This window comes from Paroedura picta, chromosome 16, assembly GCF_049243985.1.
Source record: "Paroedura picta isolate Pp20150507F chromosome 16, Ppicta_v3.0, whole genome shotgun sequence".
Lineage (NCBI taxonomy): Eukaryota > Metazoa > Chordata > Lepidosauria > Squamata > Gekkonidae > Paroedura > Paroedura picta.
In genome coordinates, this window is record NC_135384.1 from 6,479,154 (window position 1) to 6,504,948 (window position 25,795).

The 25,795-nt window shown below is 53.4% G+C and overlaps 5 protein-coding genes and 1 long non-coding RNA gene across 7 annotated transcripts; 2 read left to right on the plus strand and 4 right to left on the minus strand.

The window, feature by feature from the left end:
- Positions 1 to 2,621: 2,621 nt before the first annotated feature.
- On the plus strand, positions 2,622 to 3,297 carry LOC143826125 (histone H3). Its single transcript, XM_077314778.1, has one exon. The coding sequence runs from the start codon at positions 2,842 to 2,844 to the stop codon at positions 3,250 to 3,252; it is 411 nt and encodes a 136-aa protein (XP_077170893.1). The 5' UTR covers positions 2,622 to 2,841; the 3' UTR covers positions 3,253 to 3,297.
- Positions 3,298 to 4,373: 1,076 nt separating this feature from the next.
- LOC143826107 (histone H1.2-like) lies at positions 4,374 to 5,333 on the minus strand. The gene has a single exon (XM_077314733.1). It carries the CDS (start codon positions 5,277 to 5,279, stop codon positions 4,596 to 4,598), a length of 684 nt encoding a protein of 227 aa, XP_077170848.1. The 5' UTR covers positions 5,280 to 5,333; the 3' UTR covers positions 4,374 to 4,595.
- Positions 5,334 to 7,174: 1,841 nt separating this feature from the next.
- Positions 7,175 to 7,573, minus strand: LOC143826136 (histone H4). The gene has a single exon (XM_077314789.1). The coding sequence runs from the start codon at positions 7,559 to 7,561 to the stop codon at positions 7,250 to 7,252; it is 312 nt and encodes a 103-aa protein (XP_077170904.1). The 5' UTR covers positions 7,562 to 7,573; the 3' UTR covers positions 7,175 to 7,249.
- A 2,429-nt stretch (positions 7,574 to 10,002) lies between these two features.
- On the minus strand, positions 10,003 to 21,431 carry ZNF579 (zinc finger protein 579). Of its 2 annotated transcripts, none has more exons than XM_077314625.1 (2): positions 21,307 to 21,431; positions 10,003 to 13,378 (listed from the first exon to the last, which is right to left on the minus strand). In XM_077314625.1, exon 2 carries the CDS (start codon positions 13,367 to 13,369, stop codon positions 11,981 to 11,983), a length of 1,389 nt encoding a protein of 462 aa, XP_077170740.1. In that variant the 5' UTR covers positions 13,370 to 13,378; positions 21,307 to 21,431; the 3' UTR covers positions 10,003 to 11,980. The 2 variants fall into 2 exon arrangements, with proteins under 2 accessions (XP_077170740.1, XP_077170739.1); XM_077314624.1 differs by lacking the exon at positions 21,307 to 21,431 and adding an exon at positions 14,513 to 15,050.
- Positions 17,202 to 19,634, plus strand: LOC143826146 (uncharacterized). Its single transcript, XR_013227013.1, has 2 exons — positions 17,202 to 17,392; positions 18,683 to 19,634. It is a non-coding gene; the product is annotated as an uncharacterized LOC143826146 (long non-coding RNA).
- Positions 21,432 to 21,719: 288 nt separating the features above from the next.
- On the minus strand, positions 21,720 to 25,437 carry FIZ1 (FLT3 interacting zinc finger 1). Its single transcript, XM_077314605.1, has 2 exons — positions 25,297 to 25,437; positions 21,720 to 23,181 (listed from the first exon to the last, which is right to left on the minus strand). The coding sequence occupies exon 2, from the start codon at positions 23,163 to 23,165 to the stop codon at positions 21,720 to 21,722; it is 1,446 nt and encodes a 481-aa protein (XP_077170720.1). The 5' UTR covers positions 23,166 to 23,181; positions 25,297 to 25,437.
- Between the last annotated feature and the right edge of the window lie 358 nt (positions 25,438 to 25,795).

Genomic DNA, 25,795 nt, shown 5'->3' on the forward strand with positions numbered 1-25,795 from the left:
AAAATAAAGTTTAAGCTGAAAGCATAACCTCATTAATACGACTGAATAAAAAATAATACAAGATTTATAAAGCCAATGACAACTAGCATTCTGCTAGTGCTCTGCATTGTAATGCACACCGTTGCTGTAACACAACAGCCTAGGGACCGGGGACCTTCGACTCCATCTGGAAGTCTGAGGAAGAGTGCTTGCACTCGAAAGCTCATGCCTTGAATAAATGTTTGTTGGTCTTAAAGGTGCCATTGGACTCTGATGTTATTGTCCCATCTGGAAGAGTTTAGCTAAGCCCTTATCCTGGGGGAGGGAATTACAAAAGGGGCGGGATCCCCCTAAACCCCTTTTCAGGGGTTTGCTACAGCTGGATCCTGGAAGACGCCCTTCTAGACTGACCTCAAGTCTCTGCTTCAGCCACTTTTGCCCATGGAGGAAGCTCTGAAATGTTTGTCAGGCTCGGAGGGCCCCCCAAATGGGTGACATGCCCTTTCAGAGAAGTGGGCACAGAAATGGTGTCAGGGCCAGCCGTTCTAGCAATCATATACCCTTTCCATTTAGGAGGAGTGGGTTCACATGGAAGTGGGCTCCAGTGATGTCAGTGGCCATCGAGATTTCTGGACCTCTGACTTAACCCAAGGAATTCCCCGCAACCCTGGCTGGGAATCCCTGCTTTGGTTAGTACGTACAGATAGAAGTGACCCAGGAATTGGGATCTTATCACCTGCAGATGCAGGAATTGAGATGTTTTTTCTATGCCCATCCCTACAAACACACACATATGTCCTTTGCGGCCCTAGAGAAAGCTAGTTCCTGGGCCTGCAGAGCCAGCATGGCCTGACTGGGAAAATGCAATGCAGAGAAAGAATGGGACACCATTACCCTCTTACTTTTATTTTATTTATTTATTTATTTAGATTTCTATGCCACCCATTTCTTTGCAGCTCTGGGTGGTTTACACTGAACATTATATAACTTACATAGAGCATTATACAGACTATAACATCAAAAGAACTTTCAATAAAGCATCAAAAGATTACAAAACCACATTTATAATATAAATAACAATTCACTAACATTGGGAGAGTCATGGGGGGGGAGGGGGACCAGCAGGTTTTCATAGTCGGTCGGGACCTGTGGAAGTTCAGGCAGGGCTGTGATCTCCTCAGGGAGCTCGTTCCACCGGGGGGAATAAATTTATTAATTTAATTTAATTAATTTATTTAGATTTCTATACTGCCCTATGGCTCTGGGCCTTCTGCCAAGAAGGGAATACTTTTGTAAGGGGAATACTTTTACCGAAAACTGATCGGGGGGTGGCCAAACTGTAGCTCTCCAGATCTCCACGGACTGCTGTTCCCATAACTATTAAGATCCACAGCACCTCTTAAGGTTAAATACATAAACAGGTTTTAGACTGGCAGCGGTATTTTGAACGCAATGGAATTTTAAATATTTTAAATATATATATATATATATATTTAAATTCTATTCTTTAATTAGTATGTTTTTAAAATAGTTTCCAACTGTACATGTTATATAGCTTATATCATCGAATCAATACATCTTATATATATTTTAACTGTGATACCAGTAGTTACACTGGTCTTGTTGTCAGCCACCGCCTCCCTCAACTGTGCAATGTTCTGGGTCTAAAGGACTGCAAATAATCGTCTTTGGATGACCATGTGTCCCTGCCAATTGGCCACGATCACAGGGGCTCATGGCAATTGTAGTCCATGGACATCTGGAGAGCCACGGTTGGGCCACCTATGATCCCACGGTGCCCTAAAGCCCAGTACATCTCTTATTATGGCACTGGTTATTTCACATTCAGTTCTCAAGCTCCATAAGGTTCTAACCAACAGCCCAGGATGTAGATATGTTGCATTAATCTGCTTCCTGGACCAGAAGTGGATGTAACAACAACTTCTGCCACAATGAAGCCTCACATCTTTAAGGTGCTACAATATCTCCAAGTATTTTAGTTTCTGTAGAATGATACACAAATACACACACATACACGTGGAAACATAGCTTTGGCTCGCTTTCTCTGGGGCATATCTTGGAAATACTTGTGCAAAGGGGGGGCTGCCCCAGTTATTTCTCCTTTAATTGCATGGCCTTTTGAATGTGGTGGTCAAGGGCGGGCTTCTCCCCAGCACAAGAGCAGAAGAAGCATTTGGTGGAATTTCTTCTGCCCTGTACTGTACCCTCTGGTCTCTCCAGCTGTGAAAGACTGTAAACAATGGGGGTGGGGAGGGTAACGAGAAGCTGTGGAATTATGTTTTAAGGCTATGTTCCTGTGCGCACAGCCCTATGCAAAGGACCGGGCTGCAGGGCTGCTAGAAAGAACAGCCCCCCCTCTCCCTCCATAGGGGTATAATGCCTTTTTCAATAACCAAAGAACAAATTTAGAGTGCAGGGACACCTTTACGAACAAATCAATTTCTATTTAAGGGATCAGCTTCCGTGCAAAGAAGTGTGCGTGCACACGAGAGCTTATGCCCAGACTAAAACGTGGTCGTAAAGTTGGCCCTGGATTCGAACCTTGTTCAAAGCAGAGGGGGGGGGAGGGAGGGAAAGAATTCCGACCTGAGTGGAACCCTCGTCACAGAGCAAGAGAACAAAGAGCGAAGGAGGAACCAATCAGGAAGAGTGTGCCCCACTGGCCCAATCAACGAAGAGCCCGGGAACTTCAAATATTGTAAACGGTCGCCTCGGTGCTCCCAGCCAATGGGACGAGGAGAAGGTAGCTATAAAGAGCCGGCGGAGCAGCTATTTGGTTCATTGTTTCGCAAGGAGCACCAGGAAAGTTGTTTCTGAGGCTGTTCGTGACTTACTTGGAATATGGCAAGAACCAAGCAGACCGCTCGTAAGTCCACCGGCGGGAAGGCGCCGCGCAAGCAGCTGGCCACCAAAGCGGCGCGCAAGAGCGCCCCGGCCACGGGCGGCGTGAAGAAGCCACATCGCTACCGGCCGGGCACGGTGGCGCTGCGCGAGATCCGTCGCTACCAGAAGTCGACGGAGCTGCTGATCCGCAAGCTGCCCTTCCAGCGGCTGGTGCGCGAGATCGCGCAGGACTTCAAGACCGACCTGCGCTTCCAGAGCTCGGCCGTGATGGCGCTGCAGGAAGCCAGCGAGGCCTACCTGGTGGGGCTCTTCGAGGACACCAACCTGTGCGCCATCCACGCCAAGCGCGTCACCATCATGCCCAAGGACATCCAGCTGGCCCGCCGCATCCGCGGGGAGAGGGCTTAAGACCCCACGGACATCTGAACGACCCAAAGGCTCTTTTAAGAGCCACCACCTCCTCACTTTCAAAAGAGCCCGATTTTGCTGCTTTGTCAACCGCTTTCACTCCTGGGTACATTGGGCGTGACCTCGCAAGTAGGTAGCTGCTGTTAACTGTTTCAAAACTTCGTCTTAAATGACTTTACCGGTTTAAAAGCCTGTAGTCGGTGTCTAAAAGGGACCGGATGTAAATTTGCACTAAGCACATGTAACCGCAAGGGCAAGCGAGTTAACTAGGGAAGGAGTTGGGTGGAAGTAACTTCTAGCGTATTGGGTGCGTGTTAGCCCCGGACTACCGAGTGTTCAAAGGCGCTGTCCTCCCATGTTAAATGGTACACGGCGGGAAGCATCCTCAAAGCACACAGCCCCTTGATGGCCGCCCTGTAGGGCTTTCTGGGGTAGGCAATAGGTGGTCTGCCGTTACCTGCCTCGTAGCAAACCTCGATTTCCTCGCTAATCTATACTAACCAATGCTTGACTTCCGAGATGCTGGAAGGTGGTCCGTCTATAATGTCACTCCAAGCTGCAGCGAGGACGTGGCGCTTACCGCCGGGCTCCACATGGGGCGGTCCTTGGCCCCGAGGAAAGAGGGGGTAGGAGAGTTCGGGACGTGGTTTAGTTACCTTGATTGGGTTTATAGCTCTGACCAGGGGACACACCTAACTGCAGGGGGCACACCAAGCCTTGGCGAAGAGAGGAAGGGGTCCTCATGTCGGGAACGAAGCAGGGAGGGCCCCGGAGATCACGGGGAGTGGGACGGGAGCTCTCCAAGAAACACGAGAATTGTGCCGGGGAAGGAATCTCCCTAAACCACCCCAGACTTTAGGGCTCTCTCCACCCCCACGCAGCACTTCGAGGGAAGATTGTGGACGGCTCTGAAAGGAGCCTTCGGGAGAAGAGTGTGGCGCGCCCTATCCCGCCCCCTCGCGGAGAAGGCTCATTTTCTTTCGGGGTGGCGCCTGCCTGGTTCTCTTCCTGGCGGGAGGATCGCGGCCCTGCCTAGTGGCGGGGTGGGTGTGCATTCTTCCCTAATCACACGTCGAAAGGGGCCGATTAAACCCAAAACTCACATCCGCAGGTTAAGGGGAATGAATCTTCGGGCGGGTCTCTTGGCCTGATCCGAACAGGCCGGAGTAGCCTGATGTAGGGAGCTAAAGCGGGGTCGGGCCCCGGAGAGTACTTGGGGGGGGGGGGGAAGGGGGTAGCTGTCCAGGGAACACGAGAATCGCGACTCGGCTCTTTCGGGAGTCGGTGGGTGGCTCTGAAAAGAGCCGTTGGGATCACAAAGCGCTCGTCCTGCTCCTGCTCCGCTACTTCTTCTTGGGCGCCGCCTTCTTGGGCTTGGCCGCCTTGGCCTTGGGCGTCTTGGGCTTGGCTTTGGGCTTGGCCTTGACGCCCTTGGCCTTGGCCGGGCTCTTGGCTTTGGCGGCGGCCTTCTTGGGCTTGGCAGCAGCGGCTTTCTTGGGGCTCTTGGCCTTGGCGGCGGCGGCCTTCTTGGGGGGCTTCTTGGGGCTCTTCTTGGCGCTGGCGGCGGCGGGCTTGCGGGCCTTGGTGGCGGGCTGGCGGCGGGGCTTGGCGGCGGCGGCGGGCGGCTTGCGGGGCTTGGCGGCGGCCTTGTCCTTGGCGTCGGCCTGCTTCTTGGCCAGCTTGAAGGAGCCCGAGGCGCCCGTGCCCTTGGTCTGCACCAGCGTGCCTTTGCCCACGAGGCTCTTGAGGCCCAGCTTGATGCGGCCGTTGTTCTTCTCCACGTCGTAGCCGGCGGCCGCCAGCACCTTCTTGAGCGCCGCCAGCGACACCCCGTGCCGCTCCTTGGAGGCCGCCACCGCCTGCGTCAGCAGCTCCGTCACGCTCGGGCCCGACGCCTTGCGCGCCTTCGCCCCGCCGGCCGCCTTCTTGGCCGCCGCCGCCTTCTTGGCCCCGCCGGGCGCCTTGGTCCCCGGGGCCTTGGCGGCAGGGGCGGCGGGCGCGGGCGCTTCGGGGGCCGTCTCCGACATGGCCGGGCTGCTGCTGGGGTTGGTGCTGCTTGCTGCTGAGGCTGCTCCTGCGAGGGCGCTGAGAAGCCAAGTCTGAGTAGAAGCGCAGCGGCCGCCTACTATTTATAGGGCGGAGCTGCGCCCTGATTGGCGCCTCCCGCGTCCGGCTCTGCAGCCGAGGAAGAAGCCCGGCCGGCCCCTGGCTGCGCCTCCCGAGGAGGGGAACGCCCGCCTGCCGCTCGGAGGGGGTCCTGCGGCCGGGAAAGGGCCGCGGCTGGGCGAAGGGCCGGCCGGGCTTCCGCGGCAAAGGGAGCGGCGGCCTGGCGTCATCTTCAGCCTCGAGAATCCCCCCGGCCGACGGCCCCGGTCCCCTTTCTGCCGACGCCGGATTATTGGGGGGTCTGGGTCGGGCTGGGAAGGAAACGGACCACGGGCTCGCTTGTCTGGCCGCCGCCATTTTTCGTTTGTTTCCATCCCTCTTTTGGTGTCTCTTGAGCTCCCCCCCCCCGTACACGCAAGACCACTCTCTCCCATTCAGACGGCGTAAACTGCAGTCTAGACTCCGCTCCAGCCCCCCCCCCCCCATTCTGTACTGAGGAATTCGAAGGGGCTCTCGGGCTTCCAGGGCGCTTTATTGTATCTTGTATATGTGATGTGTGATATACCTTTGTGGGCATTTTTCATGTTGGAGACGTTTCTTTCCCTGCGTTCTGTGGCTGCCGAAAAATCCAGTCGACACCCCCATCTGAGATCTGATTACTGCCCGGTCCTGCCTTCCCCTCTTCTCATCCTCGGTTTCTTTTGCCATCACAAATGCATGCTGGGCACATAGGTCTCCATATCTCTTTGCTCACACGGATCAGGGGGCTTTCAACCGCTGGAATGCAGGACTGCTAAAACTTTCTGGAAGGGCAGGTTTGCTACTTGGGAGTTTTCATATCATGTCTGATTTCAAAAGTTTTTCTTTTTGTGTCATTCACATGTCTATTCTCTACAGCACTTGCTTTGATAGCTTCTCTCCTCCGTCAGAACCAATTTCGAGTCCAGGGACACCTTTGAGATCAACAAAGCTTTATCCAAGTTATGAGCTTTTGTGTTCACGCACCCTTCCTCAGAGACAATTGTTGTTGGTCTTAAAGGTGCCCCATGATTCTAAATTTGCTTTGACGCTGTCAGATATGGGGAAGTAGGTGCTGGAGGGGGGGGGGCAGCCAAAAAGAGACTACTGTGTTTAAACCATCTTTCCAGTGGAACAAAGTTTAATTTGTCATCATATGCATGTTATTGCAGTCTTTTGGGAATTTTCCTCCCAGGTAGGCAGTTAAGCTGCAACCCCTTCCCTCCCCTCCTCTCCCCTGTTCTCCAGCAAGCCCAGGTAGGAATGCAGGCCAGAGCACGGAATCCCCTCCTGAAACCAGCCCTGATATTTGCTGATCTCACTCTTAGGAGCAGGAGAATCAAACCGAAGGACATGTGCTGAGGGAAGAAACAAAAAATCTTGCTTATGTTACATTAGAAATCAAAATCTGTATCCGACAGAAAATGTTGGCCATTTCTATTAGCAGAGAGCGCTCAAGATTTAAGACCCAGATAGGGTTATAAGTGTTATTAACGGTGAGAAAAGAAATTCCAGATTTGCTGGAATGAGTACAATACAGCACCAAAGGCACTCTCTAGGTACTTTTAAGTGTATTTTGAAGGAAAGGTGCTTCATCTTTTTCACAAGTGGAACCCTACTGACCAAGGTTATAGGAAACTACCTAGAGAGTGCATTGGTTAGTAGGGTTCCACTTGTGAAAAACATGAAGCACCTTTCCTTCAAAACACACGCTAAAAGTACCTCAAGTGCAACTAGAATCATCAGCAATTGATCTAGATGTAAAACCAGAGAAACAGCTCTTTTTAGGGTTCTGTGGGGTGGCCCTGAAAAGGGCCTTTGGGTTGTTTGGGTTCGCGGTTCGTACACAGCAGGGGTGGCCAAGTCTTTGTCTTTAGCCTCCGAAGCCGTACAGAGTCCGGCCCTGGCGCTTGAGCGCGTAGACCACGTCCATGGCGGTCACCGTCTTCCTCTTGGCGTGCTCGGTGTAAGTCACGGCGTCGCGGATCACGTTTTCCAGGAAAACCTTCAGCACGCCCCGAGTCTCTTCGTAGATCAACCCGGAGATACGCTTCACTCCCCCGCGGCGAGCCAGGCGGCGGATTGCGGGCTTGGTAATACCCTGGATATTATCACGGAGCACCTTACGATGGCGCTTGGCGCCTCCTTTGCCCAAGCCCTTGCCGCCCTTCCCACGTCCAGACATCTTACAGCAGAGCAGAAAAACACAGAATGAGTCGAACAAAGGGCTAGCCCCCGTTTTTATAGGCCGTGGTCCGACCACAATGAGAACTGCAGCTACTAGTATTCCCGCCCCGCCTCCAAATTACTTTTAATAAGGAAGCCAAAGGTTCTTCGCCAATCAGCCAGAAGGGAGGTTGAGAACTGTCCAATCAGAGGCCAGGCCAATGTCACAGCATTGGAGACAAATTCTAGGAGAGTCGCCACTTGAATCTTACTAACCCCCCCCCCCAAAAAAAATCCCTTAATCATCTGGTACCTCGAAGGCTTTGCAGATCTGTCTACTTTTAAGGTGCCGCGAGACTTTATTCATGTAACGTTGTTCGTTTGAATACTCTTCTACACGTGTGCGGTGCGTGCTCTTAAGTGCAAGCTGCTCGCGTTACCTCGTTGGGAAACAAAGCGGGAGGCATTACAGATCCCGTTTTGCGGGGAAGGGAAAATTGGACTTTGAGAGCCACTCTTGCTTGCTTTTTTGTTGATATTGGTCTAAGTATTGGTGTTCTGGATGCTGCAATGAACGGAAGTGGCTGGGTTCGCTAGCTCGAAACGGCGGCTCCGCAGTTGGATCGAGTCGCCTTTCTTTTTCTAACACCAGCCAGCCATTTCTGTAAAGAATTGCGAGCAAAGAATCTGGAAGCTCCAGCGCCAAATGGGGGAGCTCCACGTGATCTGTCAAAAGCCACAATGCCCGTTCTCAACTAATCGTCGCCGCCATTTTGCAGGAAAGTCGGAGGGGGCCTGTAGCTGCTTTCCCCTGACCATGACCAAGCCTATCAAAAAGCGGAAAATTTAAAAATAAATGTCCTTAACTCCATTTTCCCGGTTCTTCCGAAATAACCTTTATTAATCTAACTAAACAAGGGAACAGAAGGAAGTTTGAGTCCAGTGGCTCCTTTAAGACCGGCAACATTTTATTCGAACTGGCTCCTTTCTTCAGATAACAATGAAATGGAAATTACCAGTCCATACCTAGAAGTGGAGTAAATTAGCATGCAGCCTAATGAAGCTGTCTAACAGATTCAAGGACCAAACAGGAATAACAAGCTTAGTTCATAAGGTTACCATTTCTTTAGATTTAATTCCGGGAGGGGAACAGTGCAGGAAATAAATAAATCAAAACTGGAGATTGGTGGGCAGATGCAATTCAGCAGATGTGGGGTGCTGAATTAACGGAGACCCTGCCCTTATGCTCCATCTGGCTCCTCTCCACCATGCAGGCAACCTTACCGCATCTTCTTTGAAGTGAGGTGTTTGAAGTGAGGTGTATTTATCCCCCCTTGTCCCCAGACCAGAGACATACATTTCAGTCTAACACTCAAAATTAATTACATAATACTGTTCCTTATGTTACATTAGTTATCCAGCCCTGATCCGGATAAGCACAGGCAAGGCTGTCTCACCAAATCTTGGAAGCTAAGTGGAGCTGACCCCGGCTTACTGTTCACTCTGTACCTAGATGTAGAATCATCGACTTGGAAGGGACCTCAGGGGCCATCTAGCCTAACCCCCTACCGCAGGGGTAGTCAAACTGCGGCCCTCCAGATGTCCATGGACTACAATTCCCAGGAGCCCCTGCCAGCGAATGCTGGCAGGGGCTCATGGGAATTGTAGTCCATGGACATCTGGAGGGCCGCAGTTTGACTACCCCTGCCCTACAGAATGCAATGTGGACTGGAAATTTCAATGTCAATGTTATTCAAAAAAGTATGCACAAAAGCTTATCCCTTGAATGTCCTCCCCCAATTTCTAAGCTCCCCCTCCCTATAACAGGCTCGGGTCAATTTACATTTGTAGAGGTTTAAAACTATAAAAATATGAAAACACAAAATACAATAAACCGTTGTCGTTAATGGTGTACCTGGACTCAAACTCTGTTCTGCTGCTTCGGAACAACACTGTTACCCACCTGAATCTAAACTAGAGAATCTTTCACCTGGCTGCCGTTTTTAACAAATCTGAATTTACCAAGGCGTATATTCCGTTTCTTAATTTTTAAGGTGCAGGCAAAGTCCATAACCATAACCTAACATGGCTGCCCTTCTCCATTTATTACATTTCCTAAATTATTCCCCTGGGCACTGAGGATCAAACTAGATGCTATTTTAGAGACAAATTCAGGCATATCGGTTTGTACTGCATAACCCGCCACACATCATGGTGAGAAAGACAGACTATAAATATATCAGTTCTAAATTTGGATGAACATTCCAGTTTGGGGGATTTGGTATTATGGGAATGTGTGCAGCTGTTGGGAACTCAGATCTCAGTAACAAAATCCTAATTTCTTCCTGCACGCTTTGGCTGGACTAGATGAGTCTGCAATTTTAGATTTTGATAACGCGCCAGATTTTTAACTGCAAAACTCTTGGCCCTTTCAACAATGGCTGCAAGAACACGAAGCAATTCAACAGAAGCTTACAACCAGGCTACCACGAGGTTTCTCGGCTCCAAATTTATTAGATTACACTTGTTTTTTTGTACAGGCATAAACAAAAACAGCTGTTTCCGTGTCTGCTGAGACTCCTTGCCCCAGGACAGGTAGTTCTACCCAATTCCGCATCCCCCTTCACCTTTGCGTCTGTATTTCCCCAAGCCTGTCCAAAGAGATCACATTCACCCTCCCCACACTGTCCCCATAGACACAAAGTAGAGGGACGATGGACAAAAGGGTGCATTCTATCCCGCTCTAAGGAGCTTGGGTGGCACCTACAGGTCTCCTTCCACTCCCGGTGAGGTAGTTGAGATGGAGAGAAACTCAGCTGGCCCAGGCTCACTCAGAGATTTGTGGCCAAACAGGGAGCTCTTATCTCCCCAGATTCTAGTCATATTGCGCTGGCCTTGTCTCCAATCTAGTCTGAGTGCAGACCGGGGGACTCTGCGACTAAAATCAGCACCAGCTACAGAGGCCAAGAAATAGGAGCAAATCCTGCCCTACACCCAATAGGGCCACTTCCTCAGTATCCCGTCAGCAACCGTGTTCCTTTATTAGGAGCGTCCCCCCCCTCACAAGAGTACCATTAACAAGCATTCTTTGGTAACAAACAGCTACTGGGATGCCTCCGAGTTGTGATGTGGAGGGCAGGGTTGCCAGCTCCAGGTTGGGAAATGGGCTGTACTTCTGGGGGATCCCCAGATCCTGCAGGGAGGCTGGCATTCCTGTGGGGAGGGCTGTTTCTCAGAATGCCCCCTTAAAGTCCTTCTAATGCAGGCCTCCCCAACCCTTTCGGGGCTATGGGCACCTTTGGAATTTTGACACTGCAATAGATGCAATCCCAACATGGCTGCCCCAAAATGGTTGCCGGAGGAGGTGGAGCCAGCCACAAAATGGCTGCCGAGGCCTACCATCAGTCAAAGAGTGAAGATCCTTGCGGTATGTTGGTGGCTACCACCAGAGTTTTTAGAAATCTAGGGAGCCAATCAAATCTCCATGGCTCAGTGACAAGCCTTGGTAAACAAAAAATAAATAACATCTGGCCCCAGCCACATTCTAAAAACATGGGGGCTCACCATGGTAACCACAGAAACCACGTTGGAGGTTCCTAATATTTCACAGCGTAGGGTCCTGTGTCACTATAATCTGTGGATGGGAAATGGCAATTTGGAATCGTGACATGAACCCACTACAAAATCCCAACACAATCCAAGTCATACCGCGACAACCCACGGAAACAACTCTAACCTTCAGTGACTTCGGTGGACTTAAAAGGGGGAGAAACTGTGCTCAGCACGACCCTGTCCGTCTGCTCCAAATCCACCCATTCATCAGCTTAGAAATGGATACCCTGCTTGCTCCCTAGTGCAGATGCAAAAGTGCCTTCCAATATAATTATTATCTTATCCTAATAACAACCCTGTGAGGTAGGGCAGAGGGAGACACTGGCCCCAGGACAGGCAATGAACTTCCACAGCAGAGGGAATTCAGACCTGGGCCTCCCAGGCCCTAGCCCAAGGGAGGCCAAACTGTGGCTTTCCAGGGGATGGACTACAATTACCATGAGCCCTGGCCATGGTAACTGCAGTCATGTAGTCCATGGACATCTGGAGAGCCACAGTTTGGCTTCCCCTGTCCTAGCCCAATAATTTAGCCGAATAAAACACCATCTATGATGAAGCAATGGCATCTTGGTCATAGCCTGACGTTCGTCACGGAGCCGAGTTCAAGTTGGATAGTGCTTAATTGTGTTTCTGTTTGATGCAGTGCAACAGAGCCCAAATTCAGAGGTCATTTCGTTCGGGTGTTTACAAATCCATTGGGAGCAGTGCATCTGACTGATCTGCAGAATCAGTCTGTGATTGTTCATATTTGTGGCTCTCGAACTGACGCTCCTCAGACGAGGGGTGGCTGTTTGTCCAGAACCGTCCGTCCGCCTGGTCGGCCTTGTCAGTCGCTCTCCGCCTTCCTCCCCTCCCAAACCTGAAGCGGCCGCCTTGCATCATGCCCCTGTGAGCCCTCTGTGGAGCTCCCCACCCCGTCCTCCCCCTCCTCTTCATCCTCCCCCTCCTGGTGGCTCAGGAAGGCCGAGTGATCCTGGCTGTCGAAGCAGGAGCTGCTAAGGTAGTCTTCCGGACGGGAGACGGCGGCCACTTCCGGCAGGTGCCCCCGCTGGTGCCTCAGGAGGCTGTAGGAGCGGGAGAAGAACTTGTGGCACACCCCGCACTGGTGGGGCTTGTCCCCCTCGTGGACCTGCCGGTGGCGCGCCAGGTCGGCCAGGCGCTTGAACTCCTTCTGGCACATGACGCACTGGAAAGGCCGGGCGGCCGTGTGGGTCACGCCGTGCTGCTTGAGGTGGGAGAGGCGGCGGAAGCGTTTCCCGCAGCGCCCGCACTGGAACGGCAGGGCCCCCGTGTGGATGAGGAAGTGCGTGGCCAGGTCGTACTTGCTCTTGAAGGGCTTGCCGCAGACGCTGCACTCGTAGGCCTTCTTGGGGGACGGCCCCGGGGAGGCGGGGGGCGCCGCTTCTGCATCCCCAGGCCCGGCCCGGCCGAGGAGGGGGCAGTCCCCGCCGGCCGCGTGCACCCGGCTGTGCTGCCGGAGGTAGGAGGCGAGGCGGAAGGCCATCCCGCACTCGGGGCAGGAGAAGGGCTTCTCGCCGGTGTGGACCACGTAGTGCCGCGACAGCGACCACGGCCGGGCGAAGTTCTTGTGGCACACGCCACACTGGTGCGGCTTAGGCCCCTCCGGCTCGTCCGGGTCTGCCTGGCCCGCGGCCTCTTTGAAGCACTTGTGGGCTTTCAGCTCCCCCTTGGTCTCGAAGGCCTCGTTGCACACGAGGCAGAGCAGCGTCCAGTCCTCCTGCAGCAGCACCCGCTTTTGGTTCGGGGCGGCCGAGACGGGCGTCCCACCGTTCTTCGCGCCGACCTGCGCTGCCGCTGCCTTGTTCTCCTGCCGTGGGAGCGACTTCCCCGGTTCTTGCTGGGAGCCGCGGGTGCCCCCCGGGGAGTGGCTGGCGGCCTGGGGGCATTTGTGGCGGGCCAGGTGCGCCGAACGGCTGAAGGTTTTGTGGCAGAGCTTGCACCGGAAGGGTTTCTGCCGGCCGTGGGTCAGGCGATGGCGCGCTAGGTAGTAAGCAAACTTGAACGCTTTTCCGCAGACGGGGCAGGAGTTGTGGCTCTTGTTCCCGGCAGGGCAACGGTGGCCGTGCAGGGCCACTCCCGACACGAAGGCCTGCCGACAAGCTGCACAACGGTGGCTGGGAGGCTGGCGAGGGTCAAGCGGGGCAGCCGGCAAAGGGCTTTGTTCAGGGGCGCCCAGCCGCTTGTGAGACTCCATGAGTTATCCCTGTGTGAGAGAAGGACAAGCAAGACCATTGAGCTACATTTATTGCATCCGGCTTTCTCAACCCTGGAAGGGCTTCCCAAATAGGCTCATGGGAATTGTAGTTCCTGGACATCTAGAGAGCCACTGTTTGGAGAGCCATTCTGGAACGAGAGCAACAGTTTCCCGGTTCACCTCTAAGCACAGCTTTTTAAAGCCGTTTTTGGTCTCCCTCCTCATGCAATCTTCTCAAGCCAAACTCTGTGGCTACAGGATGGACTTGGGCCCTCTCGATGTCGACGGAAAAGCAGGGACATCCTCATTTGTTAGAAAACATATCCTGGTCTGTTAAGACACACAGAATCAGACCAAACAGAGAGGTCTCTGTCCCCAGGGAGCCTACAGTCTAAAAAGGGAAAGGGAGGATTTATTCACTAAAATGCAGGGGGGGGGGGAATGCCAAACCAAATGGTGGTTCTGGGACAAGAGGCTGAAATCCCAGCCCCCTACTCTCTTTACACACTAGGTGGGAAATCTATTTAGGGAGGAACGGCGGAGGTGGTGCTTAAAGGGTAGGGGGACGCCTGCTGGCGGAGGTCCGAGGAGGAGGCCTCAGAAGGGCCCCCCAAGGGTTCGCGGTGGGGGCGGGTCTGCGAGGACAGGCCCCAAAGGGGTGCTCGGGATCACCGGGGGTGGGTGGGGAGCTCGCGCGGCCATCCGGAGCAGAGGCATCCCCCACCCCGGGATCCTTTGGCTTTCCATGGCCGACAGAAAGGTGCCACGCGCCTTCTGGGGACCCCCGTTTCCCGGCCCGAAATGCGTGGGCCGCCCCGGACACAAAGAGAGCCGCGGGGAAAGGCGCTCCTAGATCCCGGCCGCCCGGCTGGCCTTCGGGGCTTCTTTGGGGCGCCCCGCCAGCCCCCTGTGCGCGGTGGGTGGGGAGGGGGCGTCCGCAGAGACCCCAGTCTGCGCAGCGCAGCGGGCCCGAGGCGACGCCTGAGGCCACTTGGGGGCGCCCGTCCGAGCGCTTCCCCGCCTGCCGCCCTCCGGGCTTTGTTCGCGGCGGCCGCGCTCCCGGGAGGACGAGGGGAGGCAGCCTCATCCTCCGCCCTCCTGCCCGGTCTGCCCCGGCCCCTCCTTCCGCCCGCGGATCCCTACCTGGCTCCGCAGCCGCCGCCCGCAGCAGCAGCAGCAGCAGGAGAAGGCGGCGGCAGCATCCCGCGGCGCAAGACGCATCGTCCTTGGGCGAGACATCCAGGCAGCCGCCCGCCCCTCGCCTCCCGGCAGGCACCGCCGCGGGCTGGCAGCGCCGGCTGGCGGAGCCCGGGACGCCCTCACGTGGGCGCCAAACGCCCCCCGCCCCCGGGGGGCACCCCGAGCGGCTCTCCGCGCCCAGGGCGCGCACCTCCGCGCAAGCGCCGCAGCTTCTTCCCCAGCCGGGGGCGCTCGGCCGCGCCTCCCCCAGCTCCATCAAGCCCCGTCCGAAAAGAGCGTTTCGCCTTAGGCGAGGCCCGCTCGGGAGCTACGAGCAGCAGAGCCTTTTCGGGGGCGGCCCCGGGGCTCTGCGCTGCGCGTCTCCTGCCCGTTGGTTTGGCTCTCCTCCTTTGCCAGCCGTTCCGCCAATGAAACTCTGGGATGGGATTGGGGGGGCGGTTCCCCCGAGGATCCCAGCTGGGACGGGAAAGCACCCAACGGAAGCCTGAGAGCCCCAGCTAGGAGGGTAAAAAAAAAAAAAAAAAAGCCAATGGGAAAGGAGGGTTTCTGCTGTGCCCTGACCAATGAGTTGCCAGTGGTCACGCCCAATGAGAGGTCTCTGCTTAGGGCCAATGAGGTTAGAGTCATAGAATCATAGAGTTGGAAGGGATCTCATGGGTCATCTAGTCCAACCCCCTGCACTATGCAGGACACTGCAGGTTACTAACACTATGCAGGTTCCTGGGTGCAGAGAGATCCTTTTGTTCAGGATCTCTATATGCCGGGTGAGGTTGCGGAACTCGGCTCAAGAGTGTTTAGCTTGGGTCGATAAAGAGCTGAGATGAACTCCCAGCGTCCCCCCGGATTTCATAGTGGAGACCTTTAGGACAGGGGTCTCCAACAGGGTGCCCATGGTCCACCAGGACCTTTCTGGGTGCCCACCAAGTGGGACTCTAGCCCAACAGGGCTTCTGTTTGGTTATGCAGACTAAAAATCAAATTGTTTCATTCTCCCTCACCCCCTCTACCTAGGATATTCTCAATTGCCCCTCTACTCCCCTGTGCTCGGGCGTCCTCTGATTATGGGGCTCCGCCTCCTGCAGCAGCCATTTTGTCGTGGCGCTCCCCATCCTGTGCTGGAATCCGGGAGGTTCCCACAGGACCAAAAGCTTGAGAACCTCTGCTTTTATGGGGGTAGCTGGCTTGGATTCTGCCAGGTTTGTTGCTGTGTTTGCTTATGAGCTGTGACTGAGCCGGCTTCTGCCTTTGGCATGTGAGAACTGCATGTAAATAAAACCCAAACACACCTCAGATTGACGGATATGCTTGCAAAATAACTACACACACATTCTGCCTAGCAATCCTTTAAGATTAAGGTGCGTGTGTATAATCTATCCATGAACACAGGAGGTTGCTGTTTCTACACAAAGACACGCATTGCACACCTACCACACCCACTCTCAAAGCACAACTGACTAATGTGACAGCCTGCATGAACACAGCGCAGGCATGACACACTAAGGCAGTGCGAGACGAAATCGGGTAGGAAATTGTTTTATTTAATAATTCCTTTGTCCCTGGCCTTTCTCCCCGACAAAGTGACTTACCTCGTTCTCTGCCCCCATCTTATCTTCACAACAGCCTTGCAAGGTGGGCTGGGTCAAAAGCAACTGGCCCAAGGTCACCCAGCAAGCCTCCAACGCACAAGTAGGGATTTAGATCAGGGTCTCCGAGAGACTAGTCTGACGCTCTTAACCACTGTCACACTGCCTGCGTGACAACCGTCTCAACTGGCAGGCACGTTACAAAAACCACCTGCTTGCCTCCGCCGGAGGGGTGGCTGAAGGGCTTTGCACCCAAGGCAGCTAACCGGGATATCGTGAAAGCTCAATCTCCGAACGGCAGCCTGTCCTCTGCCCCTAGGGTTGCCAACAGACTTGGAGAAAAAAACATCTGGTTCCTTATATGGAGGCTTAATGGGCAGAAATGGGGAGCTGAAGCTTTCTCCACCATGGTAATCCTTGCTAAAGCACGGCTCATGGAAGCTCTACTATGGGACAGCCCCAGAAAGGAAGGGAGCTGTGTAATTGTGACTCTGAAACTCTAGTAAATAAGGCTTCCAAAAGTGCAAAACAGTTCATCTGAACTGTGGCCTGAATTATTTTTTTGTGCATCACGCTTGTTGAGTTGTTGTATTATTGTACACAAACGGGCAGTATTGTTTGGTTATGATGATTTACGATACTTTACGCATGAGTATTTTGCACTTTTGGAAGCGTTATTTACGATAGCTTCAGAGTCACGATTACACAGCTCCTTTTTCCCTGGTGTTTCCCATTCACTGTGTAACCCAGTTTTTGTTTGTTTGTATTACGGGACAGGGCATTTTTTCTTCCTTTACAGGCAATTGGCAACTCTAAGCGTAGCTGTTAAGGAATTGGGCTCATTCGGCTATTTCTTGGCCTTTTGTGCTTTGGGGCTATCAAGTTACAGAAGGCTCCTCTCTGAGAAATTAACGTCTCTGTGGCTGGCAGTTTCCGGAGAGCTAAGGGATGAGAATCATGGAGCTTTGGAGGGAAGTTTTGCACTGGCTTTCCATCTCAGGAGCACAAGGAATTCTGAGCATGGGGGAGCTGCTTGACTGTAGACAGGTGTCAGCTTCAGAGACTCCTGGCCATGTGACTTAGCCACACACCTGATTGGCCAAACAGGAGCAAGTCAGCTGCAGACAATCAGCTTAAAGCAAGACCAATTGCCTAAAGCCCTTTGACTGTAGGTTGGAACTTGTACAGCTCAAATATCTGCCTCCTGGATTTTGGGGCCTCTGTAGCTTCAGTCTGACCAGGTAACATTGGGGGGGGGGGGTGTCAGAGAAATAAAGCCAGAATATGCACTTTAGGATAGCTACTTAGTTTTATTATTTTCTTCCATGTTTTGCACTGTTTGTATAGTCGAATACTTTTGTACAATTCTTTTAATAGCTTGTGTTAATCCTATTCCTATGGAGCCCGCTTGGTGTAGTGGTTAAGACCGGTGGCCTCTAATCTGGAAGAGCCAGGTTGGATTCCCCGCTCTGCAACATGCAGCCACCTGGGAGACCTTTGGCTAGTCACAGTCCTGACACAGCAGTCCTGCCAGAGGTCTCTCAGCCCCACCTACCTCGCAGGGTTGTGGGGAGAGGAAGGGAAGATGACTGTAAGCCGCTTGGAGTCTCCTTCAGGTGGTGAAAAGCGGGGTATAAAAACTGGCTCTTCTTCTACTTGGCTTTAGGGGCTTCAGCTTAAACTTTAGCTTATTTCGGCCTGGGCCACCAAGTAATAATAGAACTCAACCTGTGGGTGTCCTACCTTGAAGGGTTGACTTCTTGATTAACAGTTGGTAGGGCTGGAGACTTGGTCCCTTGGGTGATGGTTTGTTTAGAAGGACCGGTGGTGGCTCATGACCCTCCACAGAGAGGATTACCACCCCTGTCCTGGGTGTTCTCTCTCTCTCGACCTCCACCCCAAAGTCTTCCTGTGGGACAATGGGGGTTTGACAGTAGGCTCATGGTTCAAGTCAACTGTTCATGGAAATTATACAAGCCCTGCCCTGCTGGGCATATATATGGGTGTCCCCCTTATGTACTATATGCTTAGAGCAGGGGTGGCTAAAGCATGGCTCTCCATGGACTACAGTTCCCATGCGCTCCTGCCAGTGCCAGCAGGGGCTCATGGGAATTGTAGTCTGTGGACATCTGGAAAGCCACACTTTGGTCACCCCTGGCTTAGAGCAACATCCACCCTTAGAGGCTTTCTCCACCCCTTCCTCCCCTCATCTCCAGAGCCTTCCATTCCGCATTCTGGAACGGAACGCTAAACAAGAATAGCGGAGTCTTGGAAAAGAGACTGCTCATAGAGGGTTCAGTGGAAGGAACAAATCCAGATTGCCTGTTATTCCCCTGCGGCCACAGCTCATTCATCCTGAGTGTTTCTCTGCACATCTGTACACATTGCAAGAAAAGCCAGTATTTAATAAAGCAGTAGTCAGGGGCAAACTTGGTTGATGGCTGTGTGGGTTTCCAAGGGAGTTTAGTTCTCACTTTGGAACGCTTGTGGAATACTACCGCACCTAACATTTGGACCCCTTTTCTCCTCAGGAAAAATACAGGTTTAAGCTAGAAGTTCCTGGAGCAACAATGACTGTTTGCCCTCGGAGAACATCCAACAGGAACACGTGGGCTTATTTTGAATCCAAATTATTTACTTTCCACAAAGAAGATTGCTCTGCGTTTTGTACACGGTCAAAAAGACATGGTTTTACCGTTCCTATTTATGGAAATTTCTTGCAGGGGAAAGAAAAATCCCCAAACGGCAAGCACAACCACTTTAAAATCATTCCAGTTTTCTTGTCAAACCCTGGAAGCTACCAGGTGTGTGTAGCTACCAACTACATATATTAGAATAAGCCACCCAAAGATGGGCTGGTGCACACCTGGGCTCCACCTTTGGAAACCGATTCCCAGGCTGAGGTGGACTGGAAATGTTCCTTTAAAAGGCTGCATGCAATATGCCAAAAAGTTATTTGCGCAGGACGAGGGCCCAAAGAGCACACGCTGGGTGCAGGCCGGTCCCTGGCGTCTTGAGAAGGAATCTCAGGCAACAGATGTTAGCAAAGGCCTTCAAACAAGGACAGCGTCTGCCAATCAGAGCTTGCAATACCAGAGAGCTGAAGGGCTCAATCACATGACTCAGCATACTGCAACTCTTTCTGGTTTTGAGTGTGCCACTCTGTGCATAAACTTTGCTTTCACCTGAACGGCCGGTCCATTGGTAGGGCTGCTCTCAGCCTCGTGTGTGTGGCGGCTCAGCAACGGGGCCCGTGAGGCTTATGCTGTAGGCCGGCCTTGTCCTCCGAAACCCACAACCCACAAGGGCACACGCACGTCTGCTGTCGAGAAATGCCCAGCCGAGTGGCTTGCATTCCACAGAAGATAAGGAACTGGAATTTGGTCAGGAGCTGGCTTTTATTAGATTATTTTCAAGGTCCTACCAAGGGCTTAACAAAGCAAACAAAAGAGAGAGAGAATAAAACAACTATTTGCCAGTAAATTATTCCGTGGTCGGGGGAGGGGGGGTATGGAGACTTTTCTCCGTCCTGAAATCTAAATTAATGAACAGAGGACACAGGGACCGATGCGTCCGGCCCAGGTGCCACCAGATGGACACATGAGCTGGAGAGCACAGACAGTTTTCCTTTCTGATGTGCGGAAGTGAGAGGTCAACAATCCCTCTACAAGGAGAATACGCCATTTTCCAGATTGTTTTTCAGGGGCTTATTTTTTTAAAGCACCGAACCCCTGAACAAGCTAACATTTTGGGAGACTCCTTTGAACGCAGGCCTACAAACCTGGATCTACCCCAGTCAACCCTTCCCCAGTCAACCCTTCCCCCCGACCCATGCATCCGAGCATGAAGGAGGCCTTTATTGAGCATTACAAAAGTTGCCATTCTCTCTTCACCCAAAACGGTATGTTTGAAGTTGCCCAGACGTTGTAAAAATTAATCTTTCCCCCCCCAACGGCTGAACCTTAACATGAAGGCAAACACATCCTTTTAAGCGCTGGACCACATTTCAGAGACAAAAAGTACGTTTCTTAGAAGTGGAAGAGTTTCTGAGTTGCAAATAAGAAACAAAGAGAAAGTGTGTCATCTTCTGGGAAGAAAAAGAAAGAAAGTGAAGCACCTCTGGCCAGAAGCAATCTACTTTCCATTCTGACCAAAATTGCTTAAGTTAACCATGTTAGGAAACCTACAGATACAGTTGGGGCAAGAACACAAGGCCTTGATGAACCCCAGAGACCCTACAGCAGACATGATGACTACAGGCCTTTGAGGAATTGTACACCAAGTGCTAATGGGCAAAGACTGATGCATGAGCTGCTTCATTGAAAAACTAAGTGGCTAGTCCTCAGGACCACTAAGGAAAGGGAAAAGAGGACGAAAAAGAAAAATTGAGTTTTAGCCTTTGGTCTAAAGCTAAGAAACCAGAGAGACACTGAAGAAAGCAATTTTTGCTGTTCAACCTTGCAGTTTTTATGCTGAACACGTGACACTTTTTAAAAAAGGGATGCTTTTTTCCAAGTGTTTGCACTCCAACGTATCACAGCCATAAAGGGGGGGGGGGTGTTCCCTAAATCAAACTTTTCCAAGCCCCTTATAAATAACACTGGGCACCATTATCCTACTAATGGATTTGCAAATAAGATTTTCCATTGGGTTAATGAGTCTTCCTTTTCCCCAGGGAAGAACTAATTCTGTGAGGACTCTGAGAATCCGTTGAACCGGACTCATCCATTCTCACGGCCAGGATGCCTTGCGGGGAGCAAAGAACCCGGCAGGCTGGGGTTCGGAATGCTGTTACACCACTAGATTTGGGAAGGGGAAGGCAGAAATCTGTCCTAAGTGCAGAGACCCTTGTCCAGGGCTGTGGGGTGGGGGGTGGGGGGGGGGGGAAGGAACAGAATCACGCAGTCCAACGGCATGATGTAAGGTTCCCGCCAAAGAATATATTTACACTGACCAACAGGGCAGCCTATGAACACAAAAACTAGACCTTCTGCGTGACAGTGGTACGGAAGTGCTGGGGAGAGGTTAGTCATGGGACTCCTGGTCCAAAGCGGAACACATCCCTGGGAGGAGCTTGTGTCTCCCACGACAAGGGGGAGACCCTCCTAGGGAGGCCATCTTCATGCCCTGAGAACAGCTGTCCTAGAGTACTTACGCTAGTCTGGGGCATCGGGTAACGCTCCCGGAGACCACAGCCCTGGAGGAAGGGGTTAAACCCCTGGCGGGCCTTTCCTTCCACCTGGAATATTGCGGGAGCGAATCCAGAACGCTCGATCCCCCTGTCCAAGCGAGCGCCCCTCAAACTCAACCGCTCTCGAGCACTGCAAAACGGAACGCTAGCAAACAATACTTTCCTGTGTTATTGTCCTTGTTACATCGCGAATCCTCTCCCCTACGCTGACGGACCGTGAAGGGAGGGTAGGGCGGGCGTGGTTTCTGAGCGCCTGAGGCGAGAGCTGCGTTTCCAGAACGGGATCGCCTCGGCGGCCACGGGCGAGGGGTGGAGGTAGAGGACCGCAGTGCAGGGGGGGCGTAGGGCGATTGTTTCGGGAGCTCCCGCTTCCCCCGCTAGTCAATCCCGCGGTGCAGCTTGAGATGCCGGGAGAGGTTGCTGAGCGTGATGAAGCCCTTGTGGCAGACGGTGCACTTGAAAGGACGCTCGCCGCTGTGCAGCAGCCGGTGCCGTTTCAGGTAGCATTCGTGGCGGAAGAACTTCCCGCACTCGGTGCACTGGTAAGGCTTCTCGCCGGTGTGCACCAAGACGTGACGGTCCAGGTCCCGGGGGCTGCGGAAGTATTTCTCGCACTCGCTGCATTTGTAGAGTTTTTTGCCCGGCCGGGCTGGGAACGTCCGAAGGTCCAGCTGGGGCAAGAGGTGGCGTTCCAGCTCGCTGCCCGAGCCGGGGGCGGGAGGGGCGGCCACGGCGTGGCTCAGCTGGTGCTCCTCCAGGGACTGCAGGTTCACAAAGGGCTGGCCGCAGATGCCGCAGGTGAAGGACGGCTCCCCGCCGTGGGCGGTCAAGTGAGCCGCGAGGGTGTTGCCGTTGGCGAAAAAGGTCCCGCATTCGCACTGGTACAAGGTCTCCGGAGGCCGGCTGTCCGGCGAGTGGCGATTGGGGCAGCCTCTGCTGTGCTGCAGGGCCCCGTCTTCCGGCTCCCCCGCCTTCTGCCCCTCTCCCAGGCCTTCCGGTGCCAGGCTCTTGTCTGCCTGCTGGACCTTCCCGACGCAGACTTGGCAAGGCGGGGGCCGGTCCTTGGCGTGTGTGAGTTTGTGGCGCTCCAACAAGGAAGCGGCATTGAAGTCCCGCTCGCATTCCGGGCACTTAAAGGGCTTGATGTCCGTGTGAGCCAGCCAATGGCGTCGCAGCTCACAGGCCAACTGGAAGTGCCGCCCGCAGGCCCCGCAGCCAAAAGGGGCGGCCCGGCCTCGCCCGGCGCTGCAGAGGTGCCCCAGGGGGCTCTGCTCCTTCCCGCAGGCTAGGCAACGTGGGATAGGGGGCTGAGGGGCCGTGGCGGCAGGGGAGGCCCGGTGCTGCCGCTTGAGGTGACGGCCCAAGCTGCTGCGGGAGGAGAAACGCAGCTCACAGACGTGGCAACAGTAAGGCTTCTCTCCGGTGTGGACCACTTGATGGTGCAGGAGTCCGGTGGAGTCCCGGAAGCCTTTCGGGCACATGGTGCAGCGGTAGGGACGCTCCCCCGTGTGGCTCCGGATGTGGTTCACCAGGTTGAAGGAATGCTTGAAGCTCTTGACGCAGTGAGGGCACTGGAACGGTTTCAGTTCCGTGTGCCGGGCAAAATGGCGGCGCAAGTCGGAGCGGTAGCGGAAACTCTTGTCGCACTCGGAGCAGTGGAAAGGGGCCCTGGCGCCGCCTCCGTTGTCGGTCAGGAGCGCTGGATCATCCTCTGCGTCAGAGTACAGAACCGCGCACTCTTCGACAGTTCTGGTGGCTGGGCCGATTCCCGGCGCCTCCAGGGGGCCCTGGCCCTCTGGCCATTGCTTGCTGCAGTTCTCCATTTACCCAACCGTGCCTCTGCAGAGCAGAAGGGGGACAGTCACAGAATCATAGAGATGAAAGGGAGGGAAAAGCCGCTGAGTCCCAGTCCTTAGTAAATAGACTGCCTCCACCCCCACCCCACCCTGGCATTAACCCAGGCTTTCTCAATCAGGGTTTTGGAAAAGAGTGGGTTTCCCAAATGGGTGGGAGTTGATTATTTTTTAAATCTATTTTAAATTGTTAAACATTTGATGGGTGATATGACATATATGGTCGTGTCGATCAGCCCCCCTCCAATAACCAATGATGGGCCTGGAGGGCATGGGAAGGGAACGGGACCCAAGTGGGCAGGTACACAGGTATGCTTCCCAATCATATTCTGCACTATGGTGGGTTCTTGAAGCCTGAAGAACGTTTCAGGGGTTTCTCAACAGTAAAAACGCTGAGAAAGGCTGCATTATCCCATACGATCTACATCAGCAGAGTCAAAGGCATGCCAAAAGGCACAGAAGTTCAAAGCGTGCCATCCCAGCTGGCTCATATAAGAAGCCAAGGCGGGAATGTTAAGCTTCTGCATGTATGTGGAAATGGCTGTTCATGTCAGGGAGGGATGGGGATGGACAATATATATCAGGATGGCCTGGTTAAGAGATGGTTTCGTATTTTACAGAGAACAAGAATCCCAAATCTCTAGTTTGACACTAGGGTTCCGAGAAAGTGGGGGAAAGAGATGGAAAAGATAAGAGTTTGTTCCAGTTCCATATTTTTAGGCTGAGTTCCAGTACAGCCTGGGGGAAATATAGCTACACTTTCAGCTTTTCTATCAGCACTGGAGGAATTCTCTCATTTTCTCAGTTCTGTCTTATCTGTAATGTGTCAGCAAAACCTCGGTTTGATCCCAGATTCAAATGGGAGCTGAACGACTGGCAAATCACCTGTGTACAATCCCTTTCACTAGCTTGATATGAAATGAATTGGGACAATGATCTCTCTCTCTCTCTTTTTTTTTTTGTACTGAGCTTTATGTTTATAGAATTAAAACCAGGAGCAGAACTCTTTATCTATTCCACAGGACAGAGAAGCCCTGACTCTCACTCTGCCCCCCCTCCCCTTCCCAAGTTATCTTATGGCCTCTCAAAGAATCCAAGAATCCTGGTTCCAAGCCATTCACCCGGCAACCTATTGGCAGATGCAACGCTTACAAATATTTGCTCAGGGGTATAAAAAACAGAGTGCCAGTTTTGCATCATACAAATTACAGGACAGAACAAAGCAGCACAAGGATGTACTAAAAGATGAGCAGCGACAGTTTTTAAGTGCTGTTTTTCTGGCTGCTTTTCCTTTCATATCTTTTATCGCAAGGCAATCCGAGGCAGCAAGCAAGGTCCCTGGGAACAGAAGGAGGTCACGACATCTGTGCACCTGTAGGTACATCAGTGTCTCCTCTCCCCCAGAAGCATCCCAAACACCTGGCACCCCAGATAAGATCCTGTTAATATTGCTTGCCCCGTTAAGGTCATCCTGGCTTGCACCTTCCGTCCATGACTCCAGAACAGGGGTGGCCAAGCAGTGGTTCTGCACCCGTCCGCTGACCCCGATAACCATTCTGGCAGGGGCTCATGGTAACTGCAGTCCTGGGGCATCTGCGGAGCCCCAGTTCGGCCACCCCTGCTGAATCTAGAATAATTCCTCCCCCATGGGGTTTGAGATCAGGATCACCAACCTCTAAATGTCTCTCCCTCCCCTTAAGCACAGCCATACACGAACAAGGGAGGGAGGGAATCGTTCCTTTGCCTCCTGGCTACACAAACCCGTCCAAGGAGCGTGTCAAGGGGCGTGTTGCCTCATCTGCATCCAATGATTTTGAGCGCACCGACAGACACCCCAGTTGCAGCCCTGTCCCTAAAGCACCCGGGGTGGTGGTGGAATATCCTGTCTGCCCTCCCTCCCTTCCTCGGGCCCTGCATCCTGTCAACCTGCCTGACCCACTTAGCGCCTCCCGTGTCTTGCTGCACGTCTGAACGGGAGAGAAGCGTGGCGGCGGTAGGAATGGGGGGGGGGGCTGGATCCCTGCTCGTGCCTGGCTTTCCTGGGACTGACGGGCATGGTTCCCCCCCAAAAATCCTCCTTGCCCCCCCTCCCAGTACTCACAACTTCTTAGAGGGGCCGACATCGTCGCGGAGGAGGGCGTCGCTTCTCTCCAGAGGAAGGGGGGCAGAGAAGCGGGCGGCCGGGATGGGGTGGGGGGAAAGGGTCGACCCCTCGCGACGGCCTGCCCCCCGCCACCTTAAGAGCCAGCCCCCGTGGAAGTTCACAGGACACCCCACCCCCCTCCCCGCACCCATCTTTTCTGTGGGCAGAGAGGTGAGGAGGAGGAGGAGGAGGAAAGTCGCGCAGCGGCCATTTTTACTGTGGGCATGAAGGTAAAGCTTAGTAGGGCGGAGACGCCATTTTGAGTGCGGGCAGGGAGGACGGAGCCCGACGAGGCAAGGATGGGCGTTCAGCCCCCCGAAGGTCACAACATCGGTCAATCTTTGGGGGGGGTTAGGTACTTTCTAAAAGCCGGGAGACGTTTCGCGCATAAAAGGGGAAGGATGGGGGGGGAGGCGGGGGGGAATTGGGGTGCCATCTTTACTATTGGCAAAGGGAG